Source organism: Astyanax mexicanus, chromosome 11 (genome assembly GCF_023375975.1).
Source record: "Astyanax mexicanus isolate ESR-SI-001 chromosome 11, AstMex3_surface, whole genome shotgun sequence".
Lineage (NCBI taxonomy): Eukaryota > Metazoa > Chordata > Actinopteri > Characiformes > Acestrorhamphidae > Astyanax > Astyanax mexicanus.
In genome coordinates, this window is record NC_064418.1 from 36,374,785 (window position 1) to 36,390,540 (window position 15,756).

Sequence of the window (15,756 nt, forward strand, 5' to 3'; positions counted from 1 at the left end):
GGAATGAAACCGAATATGTCTGTGAAAGCCAGAAAACGAGAAAGAGAAATTAATCCGCCTGAAACATTTATTACACTCTACAACTGTAGGGGGAGCCCAACAGCACAAAATCTCAATCCTACCTAGTGGAGCTTTAAATCTTTTACTAAAGTTGTAAGAAAAAAGCATTCAAAAGCACAACCTAATGCATATATGTTAGATTTAAATATATATTTTAATTACAACTAAAATATACTTTTGTTGCCCTAGTTGTTCCATAATAGTACATTTAGTATGTATTTTAGTACATATTACAACATGCTCAAATGTAAAAATAAATAAATAAATAAAAAATTAAAAAAATTACTTATCGGAATGTATAAAAAGTATTTAGATAACAGGTACCTTAAGGAACAGGGTGCTGATCTTGCCACAGTCTTTACCCTTCTCCACAACGTTCTCAGAGTAAAGCAGGTTGCGAGCAGGGATGCGGGCATATGCCAGACGTTTGTTATTACTGAGCATCCATACAAATATATCGGGCAGAGTGTGCTGAGGCTGAAACCAGGATGAAACACAGGACACTGTTAGGGATGGTGAAGGCATGTGCTACTCACACTTCATTTTCATACACAAAATACATAATACCTCTTCCACCAGGAACCTGATTTTCTGAGTGAGCTTCCGTGACTCCTGTAGCATCTCCTTGATGGTCAGGACTTTTCTCTTGGGCTCAGTGATGGTTCCTGCCACCTCTATCATGCTCTCCTGAAAACGAAAAATAAATAGTAAGAGTGATACATTTAGAAGACGTTTTATTTTTTTCCCACCAGCTACCTTAAATAACTGTGTTTCTCCTCACCAGCTCCTGTTTGCACAGAGTGAGCCTCTTCTTATCCAGCATCGTCAGGCAATTATCTTTGACCTTTTTTTCAACAGATGCAATAAACTCTCTGGAAGTGGTTCACAGTGCAAAGAGATATTAAGGCAAACATGTTTTATATTGTTTATAAAGTTTAATGAAAAAAAAAGTTTTTCATTTACCACAAATTAATTTATTGGTGTCTAAAGTTTGCTTCGTTAATTTTACACTGGAACTATAAAAAAGATTTTGACAATATACTAAGGCATATAATTTCCCACCAGATAAATCTATTGGGAAAATACAGACTTCAATTTGGTTGATACTACAACTGTTTTTTGTTATAAGAACCTTTTTTCATACACTTTAAATAATAATAATAATAAAACACAGTACCTGGCATCTTTGCAAAACTCTTGTAAAATAGCCTGCATCAGAGATTCCACTGTTGGATCCATCAGCTTTTCCAGCTCGGTAACCTTGGCCACACCCTCTTCCTGGATTACATATGACATTATCATAAGCATGTACTGTACCCATTTGACATTTCAATGGTTTTTAATGTTTGAATCAATGCTGAATTATGTCTTGATTTTGACGTAGTTTCAATGTCTTACTTTTGAAGACTTAATCAACTATTATGTACCCTTTTCATTCCACATTGCAGGCTCTTAGACAGTGTGGTTATATAAGGGTTTAGTATAGAAACTAGTTTTTTACAGAACCATAAACACTCAAAAAAAAACATTTACAGCTGTAATGGTTCTTCAGATTGTAGCAGAAGTGAGACTCGCTCAACTGTTCATAAACTTTACTTTTTAGTTTGTTTTATGTATATATCCCCAGGAAATGACATGTATAAATGTGCAATAATTGCATTGTTGTGTGACTCTAAATCCCATCTATGCTTAAAATTTATATTTTCATAATAAATCCATAATATTTAAGTTAAAATACATATTTGATCTTATTGTAACTATGACTAAGGAGGTCAATCTCAACACGCTTTCCTGATACCTAAATGAATTTCTAGATATGATTTGTTTATTTTTAAAATACACATTTTGGTAAAATCTCTATGATGTGATCAGTGTCCTAATGCTAGTAGCATAGCTTAGCATAGCTTTTTTTTCCCCTGTTTTTGCTAATCCTAGGCGAAACACTCATTCCTGATATATAATCATTAGTGATTTTTTTGTCATAAATATCAGTTATTTGAATAAGCAGTCAACCATTTCTTTAAAATAAAGACTTTCTTGAGAGAAAATCAAAAGAATTAGTGGACTTGCTTTTAAACATGCTTTTAAATGTCACATTTAAATGTCACATTTTTGTAACCATCTTATTCTTAGAAAACTGACTTGAGTAATGACTTGAGTTTGATCAGTACATGTTTTTAATAGTTAAATACATGTGTTATTAGATTCAAGTTAGATTTAATTGAAGAAAAGATAATAAAATAAGTAACAACAAGCAAATTGCACCCATTTGGTGGAATGGCCAATAGGCTAATATAGGTGCAAAATAATTAAAATATTGATTATATGTACAAAACAAAGACATTACGTCGATTCCAAATTAGAATTTCAAAATTCATTTAGAAGTATTTTGCAAACACTTTTACAACCATTTACCATAAACCATTGCTTTTATTAACATTTTCTACAACTGACATTTTTTAACCACATTTCAGCATTAAATGTCAGTCATGTGCCAGCTCTGGGTGACACCTGAGTTGGTCATTTGATCACAGCTGCCCACAGTAGTATGCTGTACTTACAAAGAGGAAGGCTATTCTGTCCAGCATGTTAGAATGGTGAAGGCGGTACGTTCGATCCTCCCAGCTGCACTGCACGTGTATGCAGGGCTTCTGAGTAGAAATTGGTAAATAATAATAGACCCTGCACAAAACAAGATAATAATACTATATTAAATTACTGTATTAAAAAACTGAGATGCACCAATTATGGCCATTTTCGCTTCATTTACAGCCAACTTACTTTCAGATGGCTGACATTAGCCTATTTTAACTCAGAATTCATACTGTGTGTGGGCACAATAAACACATTTGCAATCATTTTCATAATTATCAAAAATAATGCTTTTCAGCTGTTTATTTCCCCTTTTCCAGGATGTTCTTTTTGCACTAGTATAAGTAGCACTGACAAACAAATATTAGTGTGCACGTCTACAAATGTCTGTATGACAGAGTAAAAGCACAGTTTTTGTGCATCATCAATCCATTTTAGAAAAGAAAATAACATTATGAAAATATATTGTTGTGCATATTAGCCAACAAGTACTGTTAATTTCTAATTTCTATAGAATTTTACTAGGAGGTTAATTTGCTAGCCTATAGCCAACATAAGCATTAAATGGTCACAAATAATGCATAAATCCCTTCTAAAAATCATTTTAAATCTCATTAATGTGAAAATAAAAGCTTTTTTACTGCAGTGCTTATAGCTGACAGTTGTGGGGAGCTCAGTAAATGTTATTTTTGTGTGACAAGGTTTGTAGTGGTTAGCTGGGTAGCATGAAGCTTACTGCTAGCTATGTATCCTAGCTTAGTAGCTTATTTAGCTAGTAGTTAATTAGTTAGTTAGTTATTTTGCTAACTAGTTAGTTAGTTAGCTAGTTTATTTAGCAGTTTATGTTAGTTAATATGAGCAATGTGTACATGCAGTTAGATATTAGCATTGTCTTTTCTGAACTGAGCAAGCAGTTAGCAAGCTAGCTGTGTGAATCCTTTAGGTTTTGGCTAGTAATAACTAGGTTAGTTAACTAGAGAACATGCTCCATACATTTTATCCTAATTTTAGGTTTTAAAAAGAAACAAAAAAATCTTAAAACTTCCAATGCCTCTACAGACTTTTCCACCTTCACAAACTCCAACTCCCAAAATGCACCTCTCAAGTCATGTGTCTCAACCAGCCAATCAGCACCTGATTGTTAGATCAGCCTTACCTGTGTTTTGATTAATTTTGGGTGTTTTTCCATGTTTATATACCAGTCTGTTTGTCCAGCTTGACACAAAGTATTGTCCCAGTTTTTTTAGGTGTATACCGAGCGTTATTTCTTTTGTCTTGCCTCTTTGCCAGTTCTCCTGAATGTTTTTGATCTGTTTTTGACCCTTTTTTTCATCTATTGTTTATCCCTTTTAGACTGTGTTTTGGCTCTGATGTTTTGGTCAGGCTTGTTTCTGGTTATTACCCTTGCTTGTGCTCAGATCACGTTTGTTGGTCAAGCTCAGATTATTAAAGTCAATCCTTAATTTTTACTGCAAGCATCTCGTTCCTGTCTGTGGTGTCACAGTAATTTGTCTATGCTTTTAAATAACACTAATACAGTTCCACTAAACCCCTTGATTTTATTTTGAAAAAATGCTAAAAAATGGGAGGGGTAGTTTGGGAGGGGCACTGGGTGGTGTATGGGTTTAGAGGCAGGGCAGGAGGAGGTGGAGCTGATTGGTTGAGCTGCAGATGGCGCAGATGGTTGAACATCAGCAGGTGGGCTGTATTATTGATTGATTAATTTACATATTGTCAATGTCTGCATACAAAAGTACACGGAAACATCATTCACACCTATAGCACAGCTAAACTTGTGAGGGCACGGCAGTAGCAGAAATGACCAAAATAATAGTGTTTTGTAAAGGATAGTAAAGATTTATAACATTTTAAGATGGACTGGTATGTTTTACAAGTAAAAAAAAACAGGTAAAAGGTAAAATCTACTGCTTTCAACCTTAGCTATTTTTACTCATACAGTTCTGATATTGGTATATTGTAGGGGTGTCACGATTCTCTAAATCCTTGATTCAATTTTATTTCTGATTTTAGGGTCACGATTCAATTCGATTTTCGATTTTCTTTTTTCTTTTTTATATACAGGAGAGAGGCATATGCCAGTTTTAGATTAGTCTATGGCCATTCATTGGTTTGATTCATCAAATTTACAATATCTTATTTTAAAAGGTGGGCTTGAAATAAGTGATGCAGAGTGATTTAAGTGATCTGTAATCAGTGTTGGGAGTAACGGCGTTAAAACTAACGGCGTTACTAACGCCGTTACTTTTTTTCAGTAACGAGTAATCTAACTAATTACTCTGACTGTAACTATAACGCCGTTACCATTTCCGACACCCCGTTACTGCACGTTACTTTAGCCGCACTTTTTTTTACTTCGCTTTGCCCTGGTTAACCCCTCCTCTGTCCGGTGAACTTGAGCTTCTGGCCGCTGTGTCTGTGGTTTGGCGTGGTGAAGTGAGGCACAATTGTGACGATTTGCGTGCTCTAATCAATTCAGTGATTGCCGCGGACAGGCCAAGTTCCGAATTAAGGACGTTAAACTTTTTTTAGCTGCTCCGGTTTTTGTGGTGCTGCTGCTTTCTCTTTTAGAGAAAGCTCCTATTAGCTCCTATTTTTTATTTTATATAAAGCTCTGATGTGATAATCACAATGTTGCTAAGTAACCAATTATTATTGTTCACTACAGCGAACAAAATAGCGAAAACTGAAAGTGAAAAAAACATTTGTGTTAACTGAATCTAATAAAAAAGGTAATTAAAAGGAAAAACATAACTATCTCGAACTGTATTTTGTGTTTATAAAACTAACTAAAACAAACTGAAATTACTGATAGAATACCCTCATTTTCGTGTTTAATTTATTTATAAGCGCTGTTGTACAGCGGAGTTGTACAGCGGGCAGTGTTGTGCCGAGCGCGCGGCACTCGTGGTCCTTTAGTTCTTGTGTAAAGCGCTCGCGCTAGCAAGCCCACCCTAAAAACTTACTGAACAGAAAAATAAAAACAAAATAAAATTAAACTATAATAATAATGAAAAATGTAGTCACGTAGCTCTGGGCGCACGTGAACGCCTCCGTGTTTGACTTGCAGCATTGTGTGTAGCTGTTCTTAAAAAACATTTAAATTAAATAATAGTTCTATGCTTTTATGTTACAATGTTAATTAACATAATTCTGATTATATTTCGCTCATTCAATCAGCCCAAAAACAGACAGTTTATGGGGCGGATCGGGTCCGGCGCATAATGACAGTTCATGGTTCAGGCTTGGGCAGAACGTGCACGGGCTCCGGCTGGGTCGGGTTTTTTGCGCCCGATCTAAGCTCTATTCCCTTTTGGTGAAGCTGTTATATTAATACCATTTTAACGGGCATTAAATTGTTGTTTTTGTCCATTATTTTGTTTTGTTTATATATACATATTTCCTTTGAGTGTGGCTTGGTTTGTTTAATTTCATCCCCAGACGCGTTTTTCATTTTTTTCCGTTTTTTTCAGTATTACAAGTTTTAGTAATTTTCTTTGGTTCTGTGGAGAATTTCGTTTTGTTTTTTTGAAATTTGTTAGATTATATTTTTGTCAACATTTTGGGTTTATTTTCGTTTGTTATTTTTCTAATAATAATAGTAAATGCATAATTGATTTCCTTTTTTTGACGCGATAGTTACTTTTACTGGTAACTAATTACTTTTATAGTGGAGTAACTCCGTTAGTAACTCAGTTACTTTTTTGGAGAAGTAACGAGTAACTATAACTAATTACTTTTTCAAAGTAATGTCCCCAACACTGTCTGTAATACAACACATTAGGGACTAATGGTCAAATTTAAATAATTTAATTAAGATATACTTGTAATGTCATCTAGTGGCTTTTTTGGTAGCAGCAGTGTGCACATAACAAAATAAATAATACAAAAAAATACAGGAACAGTCATGTAAAAAATAATAGGATAATTAGAGCCTTAACAAACTGAACTCTATCCTACTATAACAGTTAAACATGAAAAATAAGACTTTAAGACTTTTTCGGTCCCTGAGAAGGACAAGTTTTTTTCTTTAACAAAGATATATTATTAAATTTATCTGAGAGAAAGATGCTCCCTAAGGTACCAAAATTATTAAAATATTTGAGGCTAGACAAAACAACTGTTATTTTTATATTTTTAAGTTTTTCTTTAAGAAGATGAGAATGTCCACATTCTCTGGAGAAAGGGCGTCGGCTACACTGTGCTGCGCCATTTGCGTAGCGTGCTGCGCCATTTGCGTAGTGCGCTGCGCCATTTGCGTAGCGTGCTACGCCATTTGCGTAGTGCGCTGCGCAATTTACGTAGCGTGCTGCGCCATTTGCGTAGCGCGCTGCGTCATTTGCGTAGCGTGCTATGCCATTTGCGTAGTGCGCTGCGCCATTTGCGTAGCGTGCTGCGCCATTTGCGTAGTACGCTGCGCCCTTTGCGTAGCGTGCTGCGCCATTTGCGGGAGGGATTGTCGATCCTCTTTTTGACTTCGATGCTCGAGACCATGACATAATTCCGATCGATTTCGATTAAATATCGAAATCGTGACACCTCTAGTAATTTGGGATAAATTATGGGTGACTGTGACCATTTTTAAGGCAAACAAATGATACATTTCTGTAATACTGAAGGTTTTAATTTAGTTCTTCTGATTTCACAGCTAGGGATTAGTATCAGTAAGCTGACCTGTTTCCATGTCCAGTATGAGGCTTCTCAGGTCGTGTGGTGGACTTGCAGGACAATGCTGCCTGACCTTCCAGAAGTGGGGTAGTCATGGCTCCTTCTTGGCCTGGATGATCCCTCTCTCCTCTTTTCTTGGCAGCTGGTGGAGCAGCACCATCTATGAAGTTACCGCAGTTACCTGGAGAAAGAGTTCAAATATCCTTTTAAAACATGATATAATATATGACCAGTGAGAATCACGTGTATAATCAATTGCATATGAATAACATCACACTTACCAATGGTAAACTCAAAGCTAATGGGTTTGTCCCCAATCCTCCTGTCAATCATAGTAGCCTCAAACATGGCACCAAAAAGTATGAAGTTCTCCATATTTTCTTCACTGACCTTAACAAACACAAGATTGCCAACAATAAATACTGTGTCTATTACAAAAGAATAAGACATGAACACAGAAATATTGGCAAAAAATAAATATTTAAAGTTTGATTGTGGGTGTATTGTTCTTATACGTTCTTCACCATTTCAGGGGGATCCACAGGCAACACCATGGCCCCCATTTTCTCCTCCTCTCCTCCACCTGCTCCCCCTGTTCCTGCTTTAGGGTCTTTACCAGCTGTTTTCCCTCCCTTGGCATCTTTTGAAGGTAACTTCAGTGAAAACATAGACTTTGACTCAGCCCCTCCAGTTAGGATCTCCACAGCTAGCTGAATGTAAAGCCTTCCTCGGTAGGACACCCCTTCCCCTATCCCCTCATTCATCTCCTGGTTATCATCTACCAGTGTGGAGTTACGGGCAGAACCATAGATGTTAATCCATGCTGGTCCGAATGTGGGGAGGAAACCTACACAAAAAAGTAAAACAATGCAACAATCAGGCATCTTTTTTAATAAAATTTAATGATTGTGTGCACTAACATGTATGTAAATTATCGCATGAAGTATGTCATATACCTTTATCTCCATCTTGGTCATTGGAGATTCTGCAAAGGTCAATATAGTGGGTTCCAATGGCTACATCATTCATGCTTCCCTCATCCAGTACCTGGATCTTCAGTCTCCGGCACAAAGGAGGAAACATCTCCTTAAAAACCACCTGCTCGTTCCACACAGGGTCTGCCGTGCTCTTCTGTGTGGAGGTCCGTCCCTGTTGGAAGTATTTGAGCATGAGTGAGAGTCAACTAAATAAGGTTTTTGTGCAATACAGGGTGTACGGGCCTGGCCTTGTATCAGGCAACCTGCTAGGTCACTTCCAGCCTCCAGAGGGAGGCACAAAACAACTCCTTCCAAATCAGAAGCAATGGTCTACCAGACTTAGAAATCAACCTGCTGCAAGTTTCAGGGAGTTTTTGTGTGTGTTGGGGGTGGTAACAAAAGAAAATAGAAAAAAGAGAGACACACCAGTAGAAGTTTACACAAAGTTTCCCACTTTACATTTTCTCACATATTTCCCTTGGTTTGGGAAAATCATGGTACAAATGGAGCCAAAAAGAAATCAACTAAGCCACCAAAGCATCACCTTTCAGTGGACTGCTTTTTAGACAGTCATATTTACTTTTTTTATTTTTAAATGTGTGTACATAAAAGTGTATCTAAATCCTTTAAAGCTTTTTTACTCTTATCTCCTTTTCACCCATGGTTTATTAGGGAATTCTTTCTTTAATTGTATAATTTTGAGGTAGCTATGTTTTACAGCATATGTGACTGTATTTCTTTAGGCTTCCATTTTTATGTACTACATCTCAAGTTGTTTTTTTACAGTAACGGTCCTTGGGATTTTCTGGGTAGGATTATACTACCCTCTACTGGTACTTATGGAATTTTTCAGCATCTTGTCTTGTCGTTTCTTGTCATTATTGTATAACAGTGCTTTCTGAATAGACTCACCACTTGGCTGAAGAATGACACCACCACATATGGATCTATGAGGGCCGTGTTGTCACTAACAAAGGCTTTCGTCACGTTGGCCATGATGCTTGAGTTCATTCTGGGAAGACCTTCTGCTCTGTACACTTTCACATAATATCGAGCCCATGGGCGCATAGATGGGAAACCTTCAGGCAGCAGTGGGTTCCTGGGTAAATAGAGGAATGCTCAGTTACAACAAGTACAACAAACTTTTATCCCATTTGAATAAGTAGTTAAATAAGGAACTACTTTTCAATCTGCTCCTCAGCATCACTAAACTTTTGGGATCGGGGCGACACATCTCCTTTCCCCGTCACGCAGATGTCACACTTCAGGTGACCTTTGACTCCTGTGCTGATATCATTGGGATCAATAAGCGCTGCCCACTTATTGGTGAATTGATGACCTGGTACAGAAAAGACCAAAAAATAAAAAATAGAAAGATGGGAGATATGGTAAAAATATCATACTACAATATTTAAAGGCTTTTTTACAATAAATTATATTTATGATAAAACTATGATGTAGAAAAATTACTAAAAATACTATTATTCAAATACTCTGTTATTTTTCAATCAATCAACCTTTATTTCCACTCGGTACAGAATTTGCTGCATGCCACCCCATGAAACAAGACTGATTGTACTATTGATAACAAAATGGGCTGGTCGGTAATGAATGCTTTTTAGGCACTAATGATACCCACAATGTTCTCAGAAAAGTAAATTGGTTACCACAATAACAAAAGTTATCACAATAGAATTCAAATATGATAGCAATTGCAGTCAATAAAATTTATAATTTGGGATATTATAATTACAGAGGCCAATAGTAATTATTCATAAATTAAAAACAAATTGATGTAAATAAATTAATTATATTAAAATAAAAATAGTCCAGCATATTCTAAACATTCTGCATATTTTTAAAGTCAATAAAGCACCTTATTGTATCACCTTAAAATCTTTGGTTGCCAATACATTTTTATTCCATGTAATTGTCTGACTATACTTATTTAATTTGGATGTCTTTGTCCATCCCCAGCAATAATAACAATCGTTTATAAATAGGAGAGATCTCACCAGGTTGATTGTAGACAGTTCCAACATCAATCTTAAATGTCCCGATACAGTAGCTCTTCATAATTTTTGAATGCATCACCTTAATATTCATAATAAAAAAGATTAAATCACCCATACAAAAATGAATCCAGATGGCACTGGCATAAGAAAAGCTGTTTCTATGTCTGTACTTACTGAGAGTTTAATGACTCTGTCAAAAAATATCTCCTGGTGAGCAAAGAAATCAAACACGAAATACTGTAGAGGAAGAAAGACATGTTGTTAGACTGTATATCAAACACAAGGGTTTTTTTAGTCACTGATAAAGTAGCAGCAGATCACCTCATTGTAAAACGGAGCATTTGTCCCCTCTTTTACTGATGATTGCTTCTTTTCATCTCCGATTTCAATCACCACACTGGGGTCGATGTTCTCACCCACCAGCTGTCTGGCTTCTGTGATATTGATGGATATCTAAGGAGATTGGTCACATAGTTAGGAAGGTCTTTAGCAAATCATCATTCTATGCAAATGCACACAAACAAAAATACTATACAGAGTATTCCTACATTTAGAATGTAAATGAAAAGAACTAGGTAATCAATACCTGGAAACTCTGTGGCTTGCTCTCACTTTCCAGAATCTTGGCTGCAGGCTTAGATCTATGAAGACAGGATCAGGTGCATGAGTCAAAAACATACCAAATACTATAAACCAGTATTAAACTAAGCTAAAATATTAAACTTTTCATTTCGGTACCTCTTCGTATTGACCATTTCTCTGAAGGGCAGTTGCTGAGATGGGGCAGCTTCACTGATGCTTTCAGGGTTTTCATATTCCAAACCTGGAGGCTCTTCCATCGCGACATCCACCTCAGATTCATCTATAATGAGTGTGTTTAATCACGATCATGTTATACAACAACACTCAATGTATTAAAAACAAACTCTGGATCAGTGTATAATCTATCAGCTGTCAACAATTTACATGGTATTAATCCCCATGGGCTGCTCAACATTTGCACATGATGTTTGTTTTAAAGGCTGTACCTTGAGCACCTCTGTTTGCGAAGACGAGACCTTTGTCCGCTTTCTTCTTCCTTCTCTTCATTTTTATTCCAAATACATTTTTGCTGGAAAAAGCAGATTTGTCAGATTCCCTCTCACTGATATTCGTAAGTACATAATAAAATGTGGAATATTAGAATATTAATCAGTTAGATGTATTGGTAGAACATTCACAATCAACTCTAATCTCATTTGTTAGGTTGCAGGATTAGCTCATATTGGTGCTTACCTTTGTGAAGATGAGCCGTCTTTCTCTTGATCCATCCTCTTGTCTCCAACAGCAAATGCTGTCTCCAAAAAACAAAGAAAAGCTGTTTATTACGCTCCACAAACCCAAAGAAAATAAGAAATATGGCTACATGTTGTTTTTTCAAGTGAATTCATGAATGCATAGCTTGACACCTCCTCAACACTGAAAGCAGGGGAAGTAATTCCCCCTCCCTCCTACGTCTGTTTGACTTTCTGTGGCAAAAGGATAAACAAGGGCGGTAGTGAGTGACAGTTGCATATTTATGGACATGAATGTTTGAGCACTACCTGCTAAATGATGCACAAACTCATAGTGTGACCAGTAAAAATGCACACATGTATACAGCTCTGGACAAAATGAGAGACCAATTAAAAATTATAAGTGTCTTTGATTTTACCAAACTGAAAACCTCTGGAATATAATCAAGAGGAAGATGGATGATCACAAGCAATTAAACCAAGCTGAACTGCTTGATTTTTTGCACCAGGAGTTGCATAAAGTTATCCAAAAGCAGTGTGTAAGACTGGTGGAAGAAAACATGCCAAGATGCATTAAAACTGTTATTAAAAACAAGGGTTATTCCACCAAATATTGATTTCTGAACTCTTAAAACTTTATGAATATGAATTTGTTTTCTTTGAATTATTTGAGGTCTCAAAGCTCTGCAGCTATCTTGGTATTTTTTTCCATTTCTCATTTTCTGCAAAAAAATGCTCTAAATGACAATATTTAAAAAAAATTGAGAAATGTTGTCCCTAGTTTATAAAATTAACAAAAAAAATCATTTTAATCAAACATATATCTATAAATAGCAAAATCAGAGAAACTGATTCAGAAACTGTATGTATAAAACGAATAAAAAAATAAAAAATACAGTATATAAGTTTTAATATAGAAAGTGTCAGATTATAGTGCTATTCAGAAGATATTTATTCAGCTACATGTACAGAAGGAGTATGTAATACAACATGCTAGAGCTCTAGGCATGAAGTTGTGGAGGTTCCTAATGGTGTCCTTCAATAATCCATTCCGTGCAGCAGATCTCCTGCAGATTTTAAACTAGAGGTGGATTGTTTATGGCGTGCATTTTCCGTAGAGGATAGGTCTGGCGATGTGGCTGGCCATGGCATAATATCTGGGTCATCAGGGCACACACTAATTCTGTATGTGTAGCTCAATTAATCTTGCCCATATCAGTCTATCAGACTAACTTTTTTGTCCTGGTATATTCCAAGTAGAACTGCAATCAGACACTTCCTACTGTGTGCAATTACGATACAAATATATCAGACAGGAGGCAACAAACCAAAACAAATTAGTATTAGGAGAGAAACACTTTTAATAATAAATAACATTTTATTATATTAAGAACGAAATGAAATTATATGTGTGTTAATGGGAAAGTGAGCCTATTAACAATTTCCTGTACAAATCATTGTGTAATTTTATTGCTGGAGTCATAAAGGTACTTAACATATGCCACTGAAGCAAATAACCTTGCAGTATGTTCTGTTTACACTAGGAAGGCAATAGAGACACTCAAGAAATAAGTCTACAACGAAAGCTTATTAAAAAAATAGGACAGAACACTGCACAATCAATGGGCAAAAAAAACCATGAATGATTCTGATACAAATATGACAGAGACAGTGATCTGTATGTGTAAACATTTAAGTTGTAATAAGATAACAATTTAAGCCGTCTAAGGTTTCTTAGGTAGAAATATTATTTGCTGAGTGTGAACAGGATCTGTGGAACTGGTAAGTGAACAAATACACCCCTGGTAAATATGCAGATCAGAGCACCTGATGCTCTGAACTTTGTTCTGACAGTCTGTTTTACTGACAGTTAGTACCAACATATTTTAATCCAGGTTTTTCCACATTAGATTAAACAATTAATATAAACAACTAGTATAAACAGTTTGTGTAAACAATATATATAAGTTCCTAAACGAGGTCTAGTATATACAAATCTGACTTTTCATTAAAATAAGCAAAACACATCACGGTTGAGCGGCTATTCAGTTCTATATTTTAACTTATGTGTGGTTTTGTGTAGAAAACATAGGTATGGTGTTCAACATGGTAAAAAGTTAACAATAATTACTTACACCTGATTTACTCTAACCTCTTAGTTCAGAACAGAACTTCACCTTACACATAAAAAATGTATGACCTGGTTACTGTGAAACACACAGTACAAATCACTTCTGAATACATCAGAAAGCTGACAGTATGGAGTTTAAGATATTTCCTTATTTGTTCGGCAAACACAATAATGTGCAACAGTATAGGTGTATAGTGAAAATCTCGCGCTCAAGCAGGGAATGCTCCGCGAGCACACACGCTCTCTAAACATTAAGAATAGACAGATAGTACCCGAGAATGATTTATCTGAAAGCGCGCACGCATATTCGTACAAGAGGAGAGTTAATCTGAGAGAGCATGGTAAATTTGTGTGAGCACAAAAAGAAAAAATGACGCCATACCTTTGCCCTTCTTTACAATTCCTTGAAAGGTTTAATGATATTATGCATTTTATAGGGGAAACATGCAAATGCATAACCATCTTTATTTGAACAACTTATTAATAATTTTCTCATGTTGATAAACTAAATATCCTCTTTCTTTTTTAAAATTACAAAGTAAAAGGTCAAACTTGCTAGCTAGTGCACCAACACGGTTAGTTAGCTAGCAACATAGCTCGGCTAGGTTGGCCAAAAAATCCTGTAATTGTAAACTAAAACACGTGTTCTGTATTAAACAGATATAGGACGTTCTATGATTAAATCTCTCCACCAATAAGAAGCACTGTCTGCGTTATTACAATAGTTAACTAAAGCACATAGTAAGAGTTCCAAAAACTGACTAGCTGAAAGTAGTTGCATTCCTCAGTCCCTTCCGAGTCTTTTAATTTCCCTTTCTTCTCTGAAAATCTTCACAAGGCCCTACAGGATCTTAAACACATGAACCTTTTTTTTTGCTTCGAGTCAGTGTACAGGAAAATAAATATAATATAAATAATAATACGACACATGGGAAGTAGTCACGTGTACTGTACCGAATGGCGCATTTAGTTATGCACGAAATGCGCTTTTACACACATTCTCACTTTTACGCACGGCATGTGCTTTTACGCACGCCGCGCGTTTTTACGCACAGCGCGCTTTACGCACGGCGCGCGTTTTTACGCACGGAATGCGCTTTTACGCACGGCGCACGTTTTTACGCACGGAATGCGCTTTTACGCACGGAATGCGCTTTTACACACGGCGAGCGTTTTTAGCACAGTGCGCTTTAGGCACGGCGCGCGTTTTTACGCACGGAATGTGCTTTTACGCATGGCATGTGCTTTTACGCAAGGGATGCGCTTTTACGCACAGTGCACGTTTTTGTACTGTGTAATTATAAATCACTTTTTTTTCGTTTGCCAGCCTTTATCTCTTCTCTCTGATCTTAATAAATAACAGTCATTTTTAGACTGGTTCCAGTGACTTGATTACCTGTCAGATACCAAAAGTTTTTAGTGAACTGGGAAAATCTGCTTTTAGCCACAGAGCACCAGCGAGCTGAAATTCACTACAGGACATGTTGTAGCTCAGCTCGCTGGGATCACTAAACCATTTTAAACTTTTAGTTTTTAATCATTATCAGAAAGCCGGTGCCTGTTGGTTTATCATTTTATTTTAATTTTCAATTCGTTTCATTTATCTAATTAGTTTTGTATGTTTTTATTTTGATTTCCATGTTCTTAGTTTTTTATTATTTTATTATTATTTAATTTCTTATCATTCTTGTTATTTTACTTTACATGTACTAGTATTTTATATTTTATAAATTCTTTACTTTTTATTTGTCAAATTTTGATGGTCTTTAAAAAATATATATTCATTCACATATACATTTTATTAATCTTTATTAAATGTCGGTTTAAAATTTGTATTTCTTTTATAATTTTTTTTATTATAATTTTATTCCTTATTATTTTTGATTTCCCTTTTAAACTGTAAATGCTCAGCGGCACTGTTAATGTATTCCCGAGTGGAATTAAAGGTTGATTGATTGATCCAAAAGAACACCTGGAGGCACTCCACCCCGCAAAAATGCCATGTTTCTAATTTCAATTTG

At 35.8% G+C, this 15,756-nt stretch overlaps 1 protein-coding gene across 1 annotated transcript in view; it reads right to left on the reverse strand.

Moving 5' to 3' along the window:
- Positions 1–11,778, reverse strand: part of fer1l6 (fer-1 like family member 6) — a 27,267-nt gene extending 15,489 nt beyond the window's left edge. Inside the window, exons 1-18 of the mRNA XM_022680258.2 lie at positions 11,606–11,778; positions 11,359–11,441; positions 11,069–11,192; positions 10,917–10,971; positions 10,652–10,783; positions 10,505–10,567; positions 10,331–10,409; positions 9,498–9,654; positions 9,228–9,414; positions 8,295–8,487; positions 7,863–8,185; positions 7,620–7,728; positions 7,345–7,519; positions 2,622–2,742; positions 1,238–1,338; positions 842–932; positions 628–747; positions 385–537 (exon numbers count right to left, since the gene is read on the reverse strand). Coding sequence (XP_022535979.2) covers positions 385–537; positions 628–747; positions 842–932; positions 1,238–1,338; positions 2,622–2,742; positions 7,345–7,519; positions 7,620–7,728; positions 7,863–8,185; positions 8,295–8,487; positions 9,228–9,414; positions 9,498–9,654; positions 10,331–10,409; positions 10,505–10,567; positions 10,652–10,783; positions 10,917–10,971; positions 11,069–11,192; positions 11,359–11,441; positions 11,606–11,640 — 2,301 coding nt within the window. The 5' untranslated portion in view covers positions 11,641–11,778. The remainder of the gene's footprint in view (positions 1–384; positions 538–627; positions 748–841; positions 933–1,237; positions 1,339–2,621; positions 2,743–7,344; positions 7,520–7,619; positions 7,729–7,862; positions 8,186–8,294; positions 8,488–9,227; positions 9,415–9,497; positions 9,655–10,330; positions 10,410–10,504; positions 10,568–10,651; positions 10,784–10,916; positions 10,972–11,068; positions 11,193–11,358; positions 11,442–11,605) is intronic.
- Between the last annotated feature and the right edge of the window lie 3,978 nt (positions 11,779–15,756).